Source organism: Schistosoma mansoni (genome assembly GCF_000237925.1).
Source record: "Schistosoma mansoni, WGS project CABG00000000 data, chromosome 3 unplaced supercontig 0083, strain Puerto Rico, whole genome shotgun sequence".
Lineage (NCBI taxonomy): Eukaryota > Metazoa > Platyhelminthes > Trematoda > Strigeidida > Schistosomatidae > Schistosoma > Schistosoma mansoni.
The window spans coordinates 849777-863006 of NW_017386008.1; the positions used below are offsets into that span (position 1 = coordinate 849777).

The 13230-nt window shown below is 36.2% G+C and overlaps 1 protein-coding gene across 1 annotated transcript in view; it reads right to left on the bottom strand.

The window, feature by feature from the left end:
• The window catches only part of Smp_138770 (histone deacetylase,putative), a 63550-nt gene that overhangs the window by 16869 nt on the left and 33451 nt on the right, over positions 1–13230 (bottom strand). Inside the window, exons 15-19 of the mRNA XM_018791344.1 lie at positions 11672–11797; positions 10856–10987; positions 7357–7410; positions 5127–5214; positions 2798–3009 (exon numbers count right to left, since the gene is read on the bottom strand). Coding sequence (XP_018645482.1) covers positions 2798–3009; positions 5127–5214; positions 7357–7410; positions 10856–10987; positions 11672–11797 — 612 coding nt within the window. The remainder of the gene's footprint in view (positions 1–2797; positions 3010–5126; positions 5215–7356; positions 7411–10855; positions 10988–11671; positions 11798–13230) is intronic.

Below are 13230 nucleotides of genomic sequence, written 5' to 3' on the forward strand. Positions count from 1 at the left end.
ATATGATAGGATGACCTGTTTGGGTTCCCAGACTTATTTTCGTTCATGTTGGTAAGATTGTTTTATAATTTGAAATAAAAACATCCTTTTGTAAAAAACGATTGTACTAAAATAAGTACTACCCTCGAAAAATAAGGTAAGTTTGTACGGTTGTTTCTAAAAGGAAACCGCATTTTTTTGTAATGATAACATTTGGGAGAGAGAAAATATACAGTCTAAATATAGCCTTTTTCACACTTTTAAAGTTTATTCAAATTTAATTTTTTTTATGAAATCCACGCAAACTTTCTATTTATTCGATCTTTTTGCATCGTTTAGATTGATATGTTAAAGCTCGATGATGTATGTCTTGGATTTAGTGTTAAAGATCCTGTTGTAGAGGCTGCGGCTGTTGCGTTAAGATTGTTAAATATAGATCGGCTACGAAAATTACAAAACCAAGCAAATGCTAGCATAGTACATGTTCAAAAATTGACAGCAGATCCAAAAACTGACGAAAGACTTGGAAAAGTTGGCTTCTAAATTTTTTAATGCATAATTTGTTGAATGAACAGATTTTTCCATGAAACAATACATTGTGATCTGAAATTATTACTTTTAAAGTGAACTTCTTTTAGCTGAGTATTTCATGATTTCTCCTTTTGTTTTCATACAAAAGTCAAAAACTCTGAGGCCAATCATGTCGGTATCTACTATTATATGGCCCTCAAATGCCCTGGTACGGCCGAGAGTGGGGAGAGTCCGCTCTCCCTCTCAAAATGCTCTCACATGGCCAAGCGTATACAGCCTCTGCCACGAAAGTCCTACTCACTGCCTTCTCGCATCACGGGTGTTGTTTACGTAATTGAGAGGATGAAAAGTGAATGTCCAGTGCTTTAACAGGGTTGGTGGACACAGTGAGTCCACCTAGGGGAGTTGGAAAACCCTCATTCCAAACTAATGGTGCACATGGACTCCAGTATCCTGAGGGAACAAATGGCGTATGAATCAATCGTTGTCCATCGGCTACCATGGGACTGCATCTCCTCACGATGGTCCACTACATTGTGGATCAGATCTTTAGGTCAAAGGCCCCATAAGAAAACCACCTGGTTCGGTTTGGGCATCCGGGTAGTATCACAGCGCTCACACAAATCTCATTTGATTTGTGTGATGCATATATATCTGGTGCCCTCTTTGTACCAATATTTGTGTTGAAATAAATTAAAAATATACTATTATATGATTTATTATCTTTAAGTTATTCCCGATTTCTTAGTTACAGTCTCGCACAATTACAGCCACCTTCAACTTGATCTTGTATAATTGTTATTTTCTATTTTATGGTGTGATGTGGTTCGATTTACTTCTATATAAACCAAGTGTGTCTGAAATACATGATTCATACAGTGTAAGCTAAAATTGTGTTCTGGACTCAGAGGTTAAGGCTAAGTGAAATGAACCCGTAGGGACTCTAAGTTGCTTGTAAGGGTCAACGCGCCATTAATTTGGCACAATGCCAAGATTGTATAAGTAGTATTCTGATTGGCGACCTTATATCACGTGATAATTAACAGGTCGCAAGTCATAACAAATTTCAACTGTTTATTGATCATCATTAACTTCCTTAAGTAAGTGTCTTTAAATGGGGGAGAATTTATTAATTCTGTTTTTCTTTTATTTGGATCGACGGAAAATGGTATCAACACATTGATATTATCAACAATTCAAATTTCACTATAATGAAGACAAATATTAACGAGAATATTATTATTGACAATTAGTCTAAGCTATTATATAATGCATGAACAGTGAAAGTTCATTCAGTTAAACATTGTACTGATAGTTAGTTAATAAATGTATGAATCGATAGAAGGACAGAGTACATTGTCCTAAGATGTTCTTGTACGACCAAAGATGACGATAGTTCGCTCGCTCACTCTCAAAATACACTAATATGAACACTATCACCGAAGTTCCACTCACTAGCTTCTCATGAAATGAGTATTATTTACAAAATTTAGAGGACGAAAAGCGAATCTCCGGAGCTTAAACCGGGTTAGCATGTAGGTATTTTCTGTGATATCTTGGATTCAAACAAGTTATTATAAATAACTAATAAATTAAACAATTGATCAGGTACTTGAATATGAATTACACTAAATGTGAAGGTTGATGATACTGTAGTGAACGAGAATTCAGGTGGGGACGACCACTTTATCGTTTAATACAAAATTACATTTTGTATGATTCTTCCAATTCACTATTCCTTTCTGTTTTCTTCAATTCGACCTCACTAGCCGTCTACTGCCATGTTTTCCACTTCCGATTGGTGTTACATACTACTTAAATTTGTTGTTCAAACCAACGTAAGTGATGTGAGGTTCGGACTTACAACTTTATAACATAAAACAATTTAACATCCCACAATTTAATGATATTTCAGTTAATTAGGTTTAAATTAGATTAATTATCAGAAGCGGTTTTGTGGAGATTTAGTATTTTCATAGTTGAAAGCGTGAGTTAATTGAAGCTAGACCACCATGGAAAACCTGGAAGCACTGGACGGCCGTTTTGTCCTACCATGGTACTCCTCAGCAGTGTGCATCCACGATCCCCGACTCTCGAGATTCTAACCCAGGACCCACCAGTCTCGAGCCAGAGCCCTTAACCGATAGACCACTGAGCCGGCATTTAACGGTGTTAATGTCTAACTTCAACTGATCCACGAAGTTGAGCAACTGTTCATCAAATGTCTTCAGTGAGTTCCTATCTCACAACAGACGTGGTTTGAACTCCATTGGCCACTGCTTCTCACTAGAACACCATGATGTACTTTTCGAAGTCAGTCACTAGTGAGCAAATGATTAGATTGAGAAAAAAAACACTTACACAGTTGAAATAAACAGAATTTTCTGAAGCACCAAAATCATTCAAAGCTGTTTGTTCCATATTCACAGTTGAAGCTATTGTATTCACATATTCTTCTGTATGTACACGTAATAGTTCTGTTCGAGTTGCATAACGTGCCTTTTAAAAAAATGTCAAATTAAGGGAAACAAAAAAAAACAAAAAAATGATTATTTAAACTGTAATAGCCTTCTTCTTTTTTTATTCAGTTAGTTACATAAGAGATGATTTGTTAAAACTCTAATTTAAGCATCTTCAGGGATATTATCAAAATGGTCGGAAAAATATAGGTTAATGAAACAACTATGTGCTAAACTATCGTCTAATTATTTTAAAGATTTCGTGTGCTTGCCCGTAGATGCCCTGGTACGGTCAACGGTAAAGAGAGTCAGCTCTCCCTCTCGAAGTGTTCTCACATAGCCACGTGCATATAACCACTGTCAGCGAAGTCCTACTCACTGCATTCTCGCAACACGGGAGTTGTTCCCGAAAATGAGAAGACAAAAAGCGAATATCCAGGACTTTAACTAGGTCGGTGGATATAGAAGATCCACATAGGGGATTGGAAAGCCCTGATTCCAAACTAATAGTGAATATGGATTCCAGGATCTTGAGGGAATAAATGGTGTATGAATCAATCGTTGGTCACCGGCTACCATGGGACTACATCTCCTTACGATGCTCTACTGCCTTGTAGATTAGACCTTTCGGTCAAAGGTACCAGGTGTGGCCTCGTAAGAAAACCACCTGTTTCGGTCTTGGTACCCGAGTAATATCCTAGACGTCAAACAAATCAAATGACAAAGTGTGGAACATATGTGTTTGATGATTTCTTGTACCAATGTGTGTGTGTTTAAATCAAATAAATGTTGTGTATTCGGAATTGATTAAAGTGTTAATGTGAAGAAGGTCACAATGAGCTGCCGAACAAAACGGTTACAGCTAACTGAATTCCAATCGCTGAGACATTTTTTTACAGACACAATTGATTTTTTGATATCTTTCAATAACTATTTGTTCAATTTAAAACATCTCTGTAACGTAGAAGCCTAAGTAAGATAATGTTCAATTGAGAAAATGGGAAGAGTTAGTAAATCTTGAAAAATGACTTCTGTTACATCGTGTGCATAAATACATGCTCTGTTTAGTATATATAAGTGATAAGACCGTCTATCAGAGAGCAGTGAATTATCGATCAGAACAATAATACACAAAAGCCGTATGAGCAGTCTTACGTACTTAACAGTCCTGCTCTCTGCCTAGCCCAGTCAGTTAACTCCAGAACAGCAATAACAGGCACTGCAATATGAATCATTACTCTCAAACATACTGGGTTAATATACCAAACAAACTGACCACATCGTACCAATAAAATAAGAAACAGCATTTGTACAAGATTTAGCCAAATGTGGCTATGAATAGGGGGAAACAGTAATTAATAAGACTGGGTAAAACTAAGGAATGGTGAATCGTACAGTAATGATCTATGGGTCAAAATAAAGTTTATAATAAGAGGGACATGAATATGAATATGCTTAACAATTATACAATAGGATATATACATATCAAATTGGTCCATAAACAGTCCTCAAAAGTTACCATTCATAAATCGCTTCGGGATATAACAACATCTAAGACAACTTACTACTAAAAGAAGGAGTTTATTGTAAAATATGAAATATAAACATCTGTAACCACCATTGATTACTAGTATTGTGACTTTTTTTCTTTTTAGTTGGAATCTTAGAACATACCAACAAGCAATAGAATATTTTTTTTATATAGTTAAGATCATAAGTCAATTAAAGCTACACCACCATCGAAAACCTGGAAGCACTGAACGGCCGTTTCGTCCTATTGTGGGACTCCTCAGCAGTGCCCATCCACGATCCCGCCTCGATGGATTCGAACCCAGAACCTACCAGTCTCACGCCGGAGCACTTAACCGATAGACCACTAAGACGGCATCCAGTGGTGTTAATGTCTAACCTCAACCAATCCACGAAATCGCGCATTAGAATAATAGTCAATGATTTCAAAGACTTGGTATTATCCATTAAAATCTTTAAAAACTGAATGACTTGGATTCAATCCATGTTTGGGTTGGGAGTATACACTGATAAATATTAAATGTACTTTAATTTTTTTTGAAAGTTCCCTAATTACAGATCTTTTCATGATATAAGCTTAAGTTATACAAATTATTCTTCAATAGGAAAATGTGATATTCAACTTACTTCAATACATTTACAACGACGTTTAAGGCCAAGTTGTTTCAAAAGTGCATAAGTATGTTTGATACGTTCTGGATTTTCTGGATATGTTCTTTATATATTTAAGTGATCCATAAATAAAGAAAAACAAACAAACAATCTTAGCCACAATAATGATAATTATATGAAGAAAAAAATCCAAACGAAAGCCTACAAGTGTCGCTGGCTGAATAGTGGAGGCAACTGCGCTAGCTAATTCATTCAGTCAGTGGAGATAAGAAAAATCCACCATTCCTATGTTCAACTTCTATTACTTAGAGTTCACTCTTCAAGGCTTTCAAAATCGTGCAAGGAAGACAGATGCGTATACTCGTGTATATGAATTGGATAAGTCTCGGCTCACCAAGTTATGTATGTAGACATATGCAAAGGGTAAGAGTCAGGCTCGTAAAACGAACGTAAACTGAAAAATATCTGTCTTATGTTTAATACAATAGGCAGCTTAAACCATCAGGTCGATGACATAATAAAAAGATACGGTAGCAAATATTAGGGAGAGGTGAACATTAACAATACCCAAGAGAGTTATTATGCTTATGTGTATGTCATGAAGTGCATGGACGAAATCCTTTGTACCAGTGGTATGGATGTAATGCGTGAAAGACAGTCAGTTGTATTAAATACGTTCAAAAGGAATAGTGTCCATCTATCTACGCTCTCAGAGTATATCTGAGTGTGTGTCGAAGGATTTATAGGTGAGAACTTGTGTGTTACCCGTGTGCATGTAACGTATATTTACCCACAGGATAAGTATACCTGTGTGTATGCCAGAAGATAAGTCTGTGAAAACTTATGTTACTGGTATGTATATAGATTATACTCGCTCCTGGTGCGACACTAGTGTCTAAAAACCCGGAGGTTACAACAGTTTCCACGCGGTAGTTTTACGGGCCTTGAAAACATAAAATTAAATACGATAAAAGTCACACTGGCTTCATCAATCTTGAATGGATAGAACCCTAAAAACCTAAGTTGATTGTAGTGTACGCAAGACTGTACTCAATCACATATACAAAAGTAAATATTAATCATATTTAACTTCCATATGCATGCATAAATATGTACATTGGAATGACAGGAAGATGCACTTCTACTCTTTTTAATGAGCATCTTTCCAAAAACCTACTAATTCAAAACCAAATTTGCATAGATAGTTCAGTAGAACGCTACCTACAACACATGAGACACAAAGTGGATTTAGTGAATTCTTTCAAAGTTATCAATAAACGGCATAAATTAATAGAAGCCACAATGACTAAACCATTTAAACCTGACTTTTGTATTCAAAAATAGTCTGGAATAAACCATCAACTATCTTGATAAAATCTTAATTCTTTTTATTTAATTAACTGTGATCATAATTTGATGATTCAATTTTACATACCTTCAGAATTTGGTCATAATAAACAACAAAACTAATCAAACATTCTAAAACTACTACTTTGAGCAGATAAAACAAAATCATTTTTAAAAAATTTTTAATTCTTCACCTTTCTTATCTTGTGCGCTGTTAAAGGTACGAGGGCAGTTATCACTTCCCGGTTGCCCACACCGTGAAAGGAACCTTTCTCATATTATAGACAAATCGTTATCAATGAACATTTAATGATTAAATATGAGTTTACATGTGGCTGAAGAGAAAGCAACGAGATATAATGAATGATGGCATCATGTTTTGTAAATTGTGTTGTTCCCACTTTGTTTCATATTCAGTTTTCGATGATTCTATCCCAAAATGATGGTTATTATTTTTTTTATATATTTAAACACATAAATATTGGTACAAGGCAGCACTAGATATATATGCGCCACACAAATCTCATTTGATTTGTGTGAGGGCTGTGATACTGCCCAGGTGCCCAAACTCAAGCAGGTGGTTTTCTTAAGGGGCCACACCCAGAGCCTTTGACTTAAAGGTCTAACCCAAAAAGGCAGTGGACCATTGTAAGGAGATTCAGTCCCATGGTAGCCGGTGACCATCACTGATTACAATTATTAACTGATGGTTAACCAATAATTTATTTCTCTAAAGATATGAACTTATCATCACATTTGTTTTTTTATAAAAAAAATTTACAAGCCCATTTTTCTTCTTAAACTAAGACAGACTACTACTAAACTTTTTAAGTAGTTACTCACTTAACATAAAAATAAATGTGTAGGCAAATGTTTGAAAAATAACCAATTAACTTACGGATCTTCTTCATTCTTATGATTTTGCATTCGATTGTCATAAACTAAGCAGGTTCTAAGAAACAATAAAGAAAATCCAATAAAAGTATTACGTAACATACTTTACGGAGGGAAATTTGAATTGAAGTATGGATTAAGATGAGTCAACGCGTGAAATCAGTCTGGTGGTTAGCAGAAATCATTAAAAACTGGATAGCAGTTTAGGGGTTATTACTAAACCACCTGACAATGAGGACCAATGTTCCCTTCATATAATAACTTTCGTCTAAATTCAACAGAACAGTTTTATAGTATATTGGCGCCTAGTTGATATGAAGCATTGAGGAAGAATGTATTTGTAAAATCTCAGCGAATGAATTCGAAGTAAATCCAACGTTTCGCCTGGCAATCTGATCCAAGCTTTTTCAAAGAAATATAATCAAACATCAAAATTGTCGAGTTACAATGTTACCTCTATACATGATCTAGCCAACACCTCTAGGTAGATCCTTCGTACCCACCAATCCGATTTAAGCACCGGACATTTACTTTTCATCGTCTGAATTTCATAAATACTCGTACCATGAAAAGGCATTGAGTAGGGCCTCCGATGCTTTGACTATATATATTTGGCCATATAAGAACATTTTGTGAGGGAGAGAGTATACTCCTTACCATAAATCCTGCATTCTAAAAATCTAACAATTAACTTTACTTTCTAAAGTCATTCTAAATATTTTTCACAGATTTTATTTTATTGTTTATGTACTTCAGAGTATGCAGCTTGTGCCCAAACTTTCTGTTTTTGTTCGGCTGTTGTTGATTGCGTTCTTCATATTCTTCTTTTCTTGCACTTTGTGCACGGTTTCGAAAGGGACCCACTCTTTATGATCATGCTTGTTGTAGCTCATCACTTCCTGGTAGATTGAAGTCAGTGCTTGATTGATACCTTTCCAATTGCCCTCCATAGCAGTTTCTTCTTCTAGGAGTGGATCTTATAAGGCTTGAAACTGTAGCTGATATATATTTCGAATTCTTTGAGTTTGTCAGTATCTCGAAGTATGGCTACACTAAACTTTTGTAATGATGTTTCTCAAATTGTCCAGTGCTTCTCCGGCTTCATTTTCATCTTGGTAACCAACAGGTGATGATCTGAAGCTATGTCAGCTCCTCCTCTGATTCTCTTGTCTTCCATTGGCCTTCTGAAATTTTTACCGATGCATATATAATCGATCTGGTTCTGTGTAGTATGATCCGTTGACATACATGTAGCCTTGTGTATGGGTTTGTGGGGGAATATTATGTCATCTATAACCATTTTGTTGAATGAACGTGAATTCGCAAGTCTGTCATCATATCTTGTGTTGTCCACTCCGACATTAGCATTTAGATCTCCCATCAGGATGGTGATGTCCTTTCGTGAGCACTTCGCTATAATTGATTGCAGCCTTTCATAGAACTGATTTTTATCGTTGTCGTTGCTATTATTAGTGGGTGCATAACATTGGATTACATTCATTGTGATCCCTTCCTTCTTTGTTCTGAATGATGCTTTGATGATCCTGGATCCTTGAGATTCCCATCCTACAAGTACATTTCGTTCTTCTCTGGACAGTATTAAAGCAACTCCATGAGTGTGTGGAGCATTTTCCTCTTCGTGACCAGAGTACAGCAGCATCTCTCGCGTGCCTAGCCTTTGCTGTCCAGCTTTTGTCCAATGGGTTTCGATGATTCCAAGTACTGTCAATGTGTATCTCCTCATTTCCATTGCTATTTGACTGGTCTTCCCGGTTTCCCACATTGCCCGGACGTACCATGTACCTATAAAGTGTTGCTCTGGTTGTTAGAAGGGACATCGGTCTCGTGACTTCCGGACAATGTCGGCTGTCATCATGAGACGTCATAATTATTCCTTCAACTCCCCGGGCAGAGATTAAACGATTTGAATTATTCTTTCTGGTTAGCGTTTTTTTAGCTAGAGTTCGTTGGGGGGTCGTTAACCCCATGCTTAACCCTCCTCCTTTACCCAGGCTTGGGACTGGTAGTAACTCTAGAAGAGCTACAGACAGAAATGAAAGATTTATAATACAGTTCAAGAAAACAGAATCAGATGTAGATGAGGAAATACTGAGATTCACGATCTGGAAGAATCTAACTAGTAAATGTGTCCGCCCCATTAAAACCGATTCTGAACTATGTCACCTAGTCTCTTTAACCATTTTAGTCATGATAATTGCGTAGACTGTGGGTAGTTTGTAAAAATCTACTGACATAGCTTAGAACAACAGTCAGTGATTTCATGACCTCCCATAACTTCCTTCCAATTTAAGATTATTGTAGCAGTCATTGAACATCAAAGTAGGTGATGAGTGTGTGAAACGAATCTAGCCACCTCATTTGATTAAGAGTCATAGATACTTCAACTAACTTGACATTTTTACTTAGTATCCTATATCTAACCTCAGTATTTCTCACTCGGTCATTCCACGATATGATAAACTGAGTTAATGAATAAAGAAGCATGGATTAAGTGAAATATTCAAGATAATTTAATCGAAGTATATGTCAAGTAATTAATGAATAGCACATACACTTTAAATCATTTGAGCTACACAACGGAATCGTTTACAAACAATCATGATTTACAAGCACTAGCCCTTAAACATCAAAATACATAGCCAAGTACCAAACATAATTTACACGAACAGCTTGTGACTACAATCTATAATATTCCTCTGTTCACATATTTGTTTCACATCATATCCTTTTATTCATTGTCTTTCCCACTATCATTCATACTGCTAGTATTTCAAGTTATTAATGATACATCTCGTTAAGGTTTTTCTATTTTTATTTAAGCATATAAAAATTGGTACAAGGAAGCACCAGATACATATGCGCCACACAAAAATCTCATTTGATTTGTATGAGGGCTGTGATAAAGACCAGGTGCCCAAACTGAAGCAGGTGGTTTTCTTAGAGGGCCACACCTGGAGCCTATGACTTAAAGGTCTGATCCACAAGGCAGTGGAGCATCGTGAGGAGATGCAGTCCCATATTAGCCAGTGACCAACGATTGATTCACACGCCATTCGTTCCCTCAGGATACTGGAGCCCATGTACACCATTAGTTTGGAATGGGGTTTTCCAACTCCCGTAGGTGGATCCTCCATATCCACCAACCCGGTTAAAGTGCCGGACATTCGCTTTTTGTCCTATCAATTTCGTAAACAACACCCCCGCCACGAGAAGGCAATGAGTAGGAATTCCCTGGCAGAGGCTATATACGCGTGGCCATGTGAGAGCATTTTGAGAGGGAGAGCGAACTCTCCCCACTCTCGACCGTATCAGGGCATTTGGAGGTGACTAAAGAACTATGCGCATTTCTGTGAGCTTCTACGTTAATTATAACTGACTGAAACGAATCCATAAAATAGTATTACCATAAATAATACACAAATGGAAATAGTTATATCCCAGATAAGGTTTAATAAACAAACATATAAACAACTTTATTTTACCCGGATATTTTATTGTTACCAGCAATTGGATGAGCATTTTTCAAATAATCAAATCTTTTTTCTATGCTTAATTTATCTTCAACATTATGATGTTTATCAGTAGGTTCAAAATTTGGAACTTTCACATCAGACCTGGGTGGGTTTTTTTGGAAAAAAAGGTAAACATGATATGACAAAATTGAAATTGGTATCAGATGATTGATAAGTTTAATTAGTTTGTTATATTAGTTCTCAACTAGTTTCAAAACTCGCTATACTACTAATAATAATCTTATGTTCATTGATGATTAATATTATGGGACTCCTCATAAGTGCGCATCCCATAATAGGACGAAACGGCCGTCCAGTGCTTCCAGGTTTTCCATGGTGGTCTAGCTTCAATTAACACATGATTTCAACTATGAAAATATTGAAACATCCACAAAAACCCCTTCTGATTTTCTATTTTATTGGTACGATGTGGTCAGTCCGTTTGGTATATAAACTCAGTATGTCTGAAATATAATGATTCATACCACAGAGGCTGTTCTAGACTAAACTGGCTGGGCTAGGCCGAAACAGGACCGATACGTATTCTAGACTGCTCGTATGGTTTCCGTGTATCACTGTTCCAATCGAGAATTCGCTGCTCTCTGATTGACGGTCTTATCACGTCATACATTAACAAAGGTATCCACTCGGTCATAACAGATATAACAGATTGAGTTATAACAGATTGAAAATGTAAATTTTACAATCTTCACAAATCCCCCCCCGTACTAAAAATGTATATTTGTTAAAAAAAGACAATAATCTCTTAAAAATAAAAAAACTTACCAACTTTGTAATTTTAAATGGCTTATATCAGGGAATAGTACATTATCATTTAATAAAGGATAAATATGTAAAAATTTCCAACGAAAACTTAATGTAGATATACAGTTGGATATTGTTTCCAAAACGCTGAAAAAAAGGACAAAATAATAATGAATATAAACGCAGTACATAGAAAACACATTAATGAAGAAGTAAAATGTGAGAATTTGTAATTCAATTGGTTAGTAATAATATAAGTCGTGTGAAGAATATTACTTTGAGGACTACAGAAAACAAATGCTCTTTTGATGAGAGCTTGAGGTTCTTCTCATTGGGTTGTTAACAGCCCCTAAATGCCCTGGTACGGCCGAGAGTGGGGAGAGTTCGCTCTTCTTCTCGAAATGCTCTCACATGGCCACGCGTATATAGCCTCTGTCAGGGAAGTTCTACTCACTACCTTCTCGTGGCACCAGTGTTGTTTACGAAATTGAGAGAACGAAAGGCGAATGTCCGGCATTTTAACCGGGTTGGTGGACACGGCGAGTCCATCTAGGGAAGTTGGAAAACCCTAATTCCAAATCAATGGTCCACATGGTCTAGCTCCAGGATCCTGAGGGAACAAATGGCGTATGAATCAATCGTTGATCACCGGTTACCATGGGACTGCATCTCCTTACGATGCTCCACTGCCTTGTGGATCAGGCCTTTACGTCAAAGGCTCGGGGTGTGGCCCCTTAAGAAAACCACCTGCATCAATTTGGGCACCTGAGCAGTATCACAGCTCTCACACAAATCAAACGAGATTTGTGTGGCGCATATGTATCTGGTGCTTCCTTGTACCAATATTTATGTGTTTAAATAAATAAATAAACAACAGTCTTGTTAACTTTACCACATTCTCAGTTATGCTATTGAACTTTTATATAACAATGGTTCTATTTGTTTTCTTTATGGCTTCCTTGATTACATGTTCGATTAGTCGTTATTATTATGTAATAGTAAAGTTGTAAGTAGGAAATCGGAGCTCTCACTTCTCCAAAACGTTAACCTTATTTTCATGATTTAACGAGTGTGTTATGAAGGAAGTTTTCTGTGCTTTGATTGGATGAAATTTTCGGTTGCGAAAATCAGTGAATAGAATACTAATCGATCGATAGATATAGTGATATGAAGCGTGACCGGGTGATACCTATTCACGAGAATATCTTATTGATTTGAACCCCAAAATGATTGGATATCAAAGACAAGAACACTAAGCCAGTAGAATAGGTACTTTATGTAATGAAATAACATGCTTATACACCAAATATGGGCATAAAATAAATACGATCAAAATATTATGAGGAATTAATGGAAAGTACCTTGAAGGTCACTTATTCATCAATACATTGAAACTGGACTGTTGAGCATAACCCTTAGCATCATAATAGTGTCCTTTTTGTTTCTTTGAATAATTATAAGTCATTTACCTCAAAGTACATGTCTATTTATTCTACTGGGAAGAACACTTTCGAGATTATTATTATTATTATTATTATTAGCCTTATTCAATATTATATTATTTGGTACAAAATCGAATT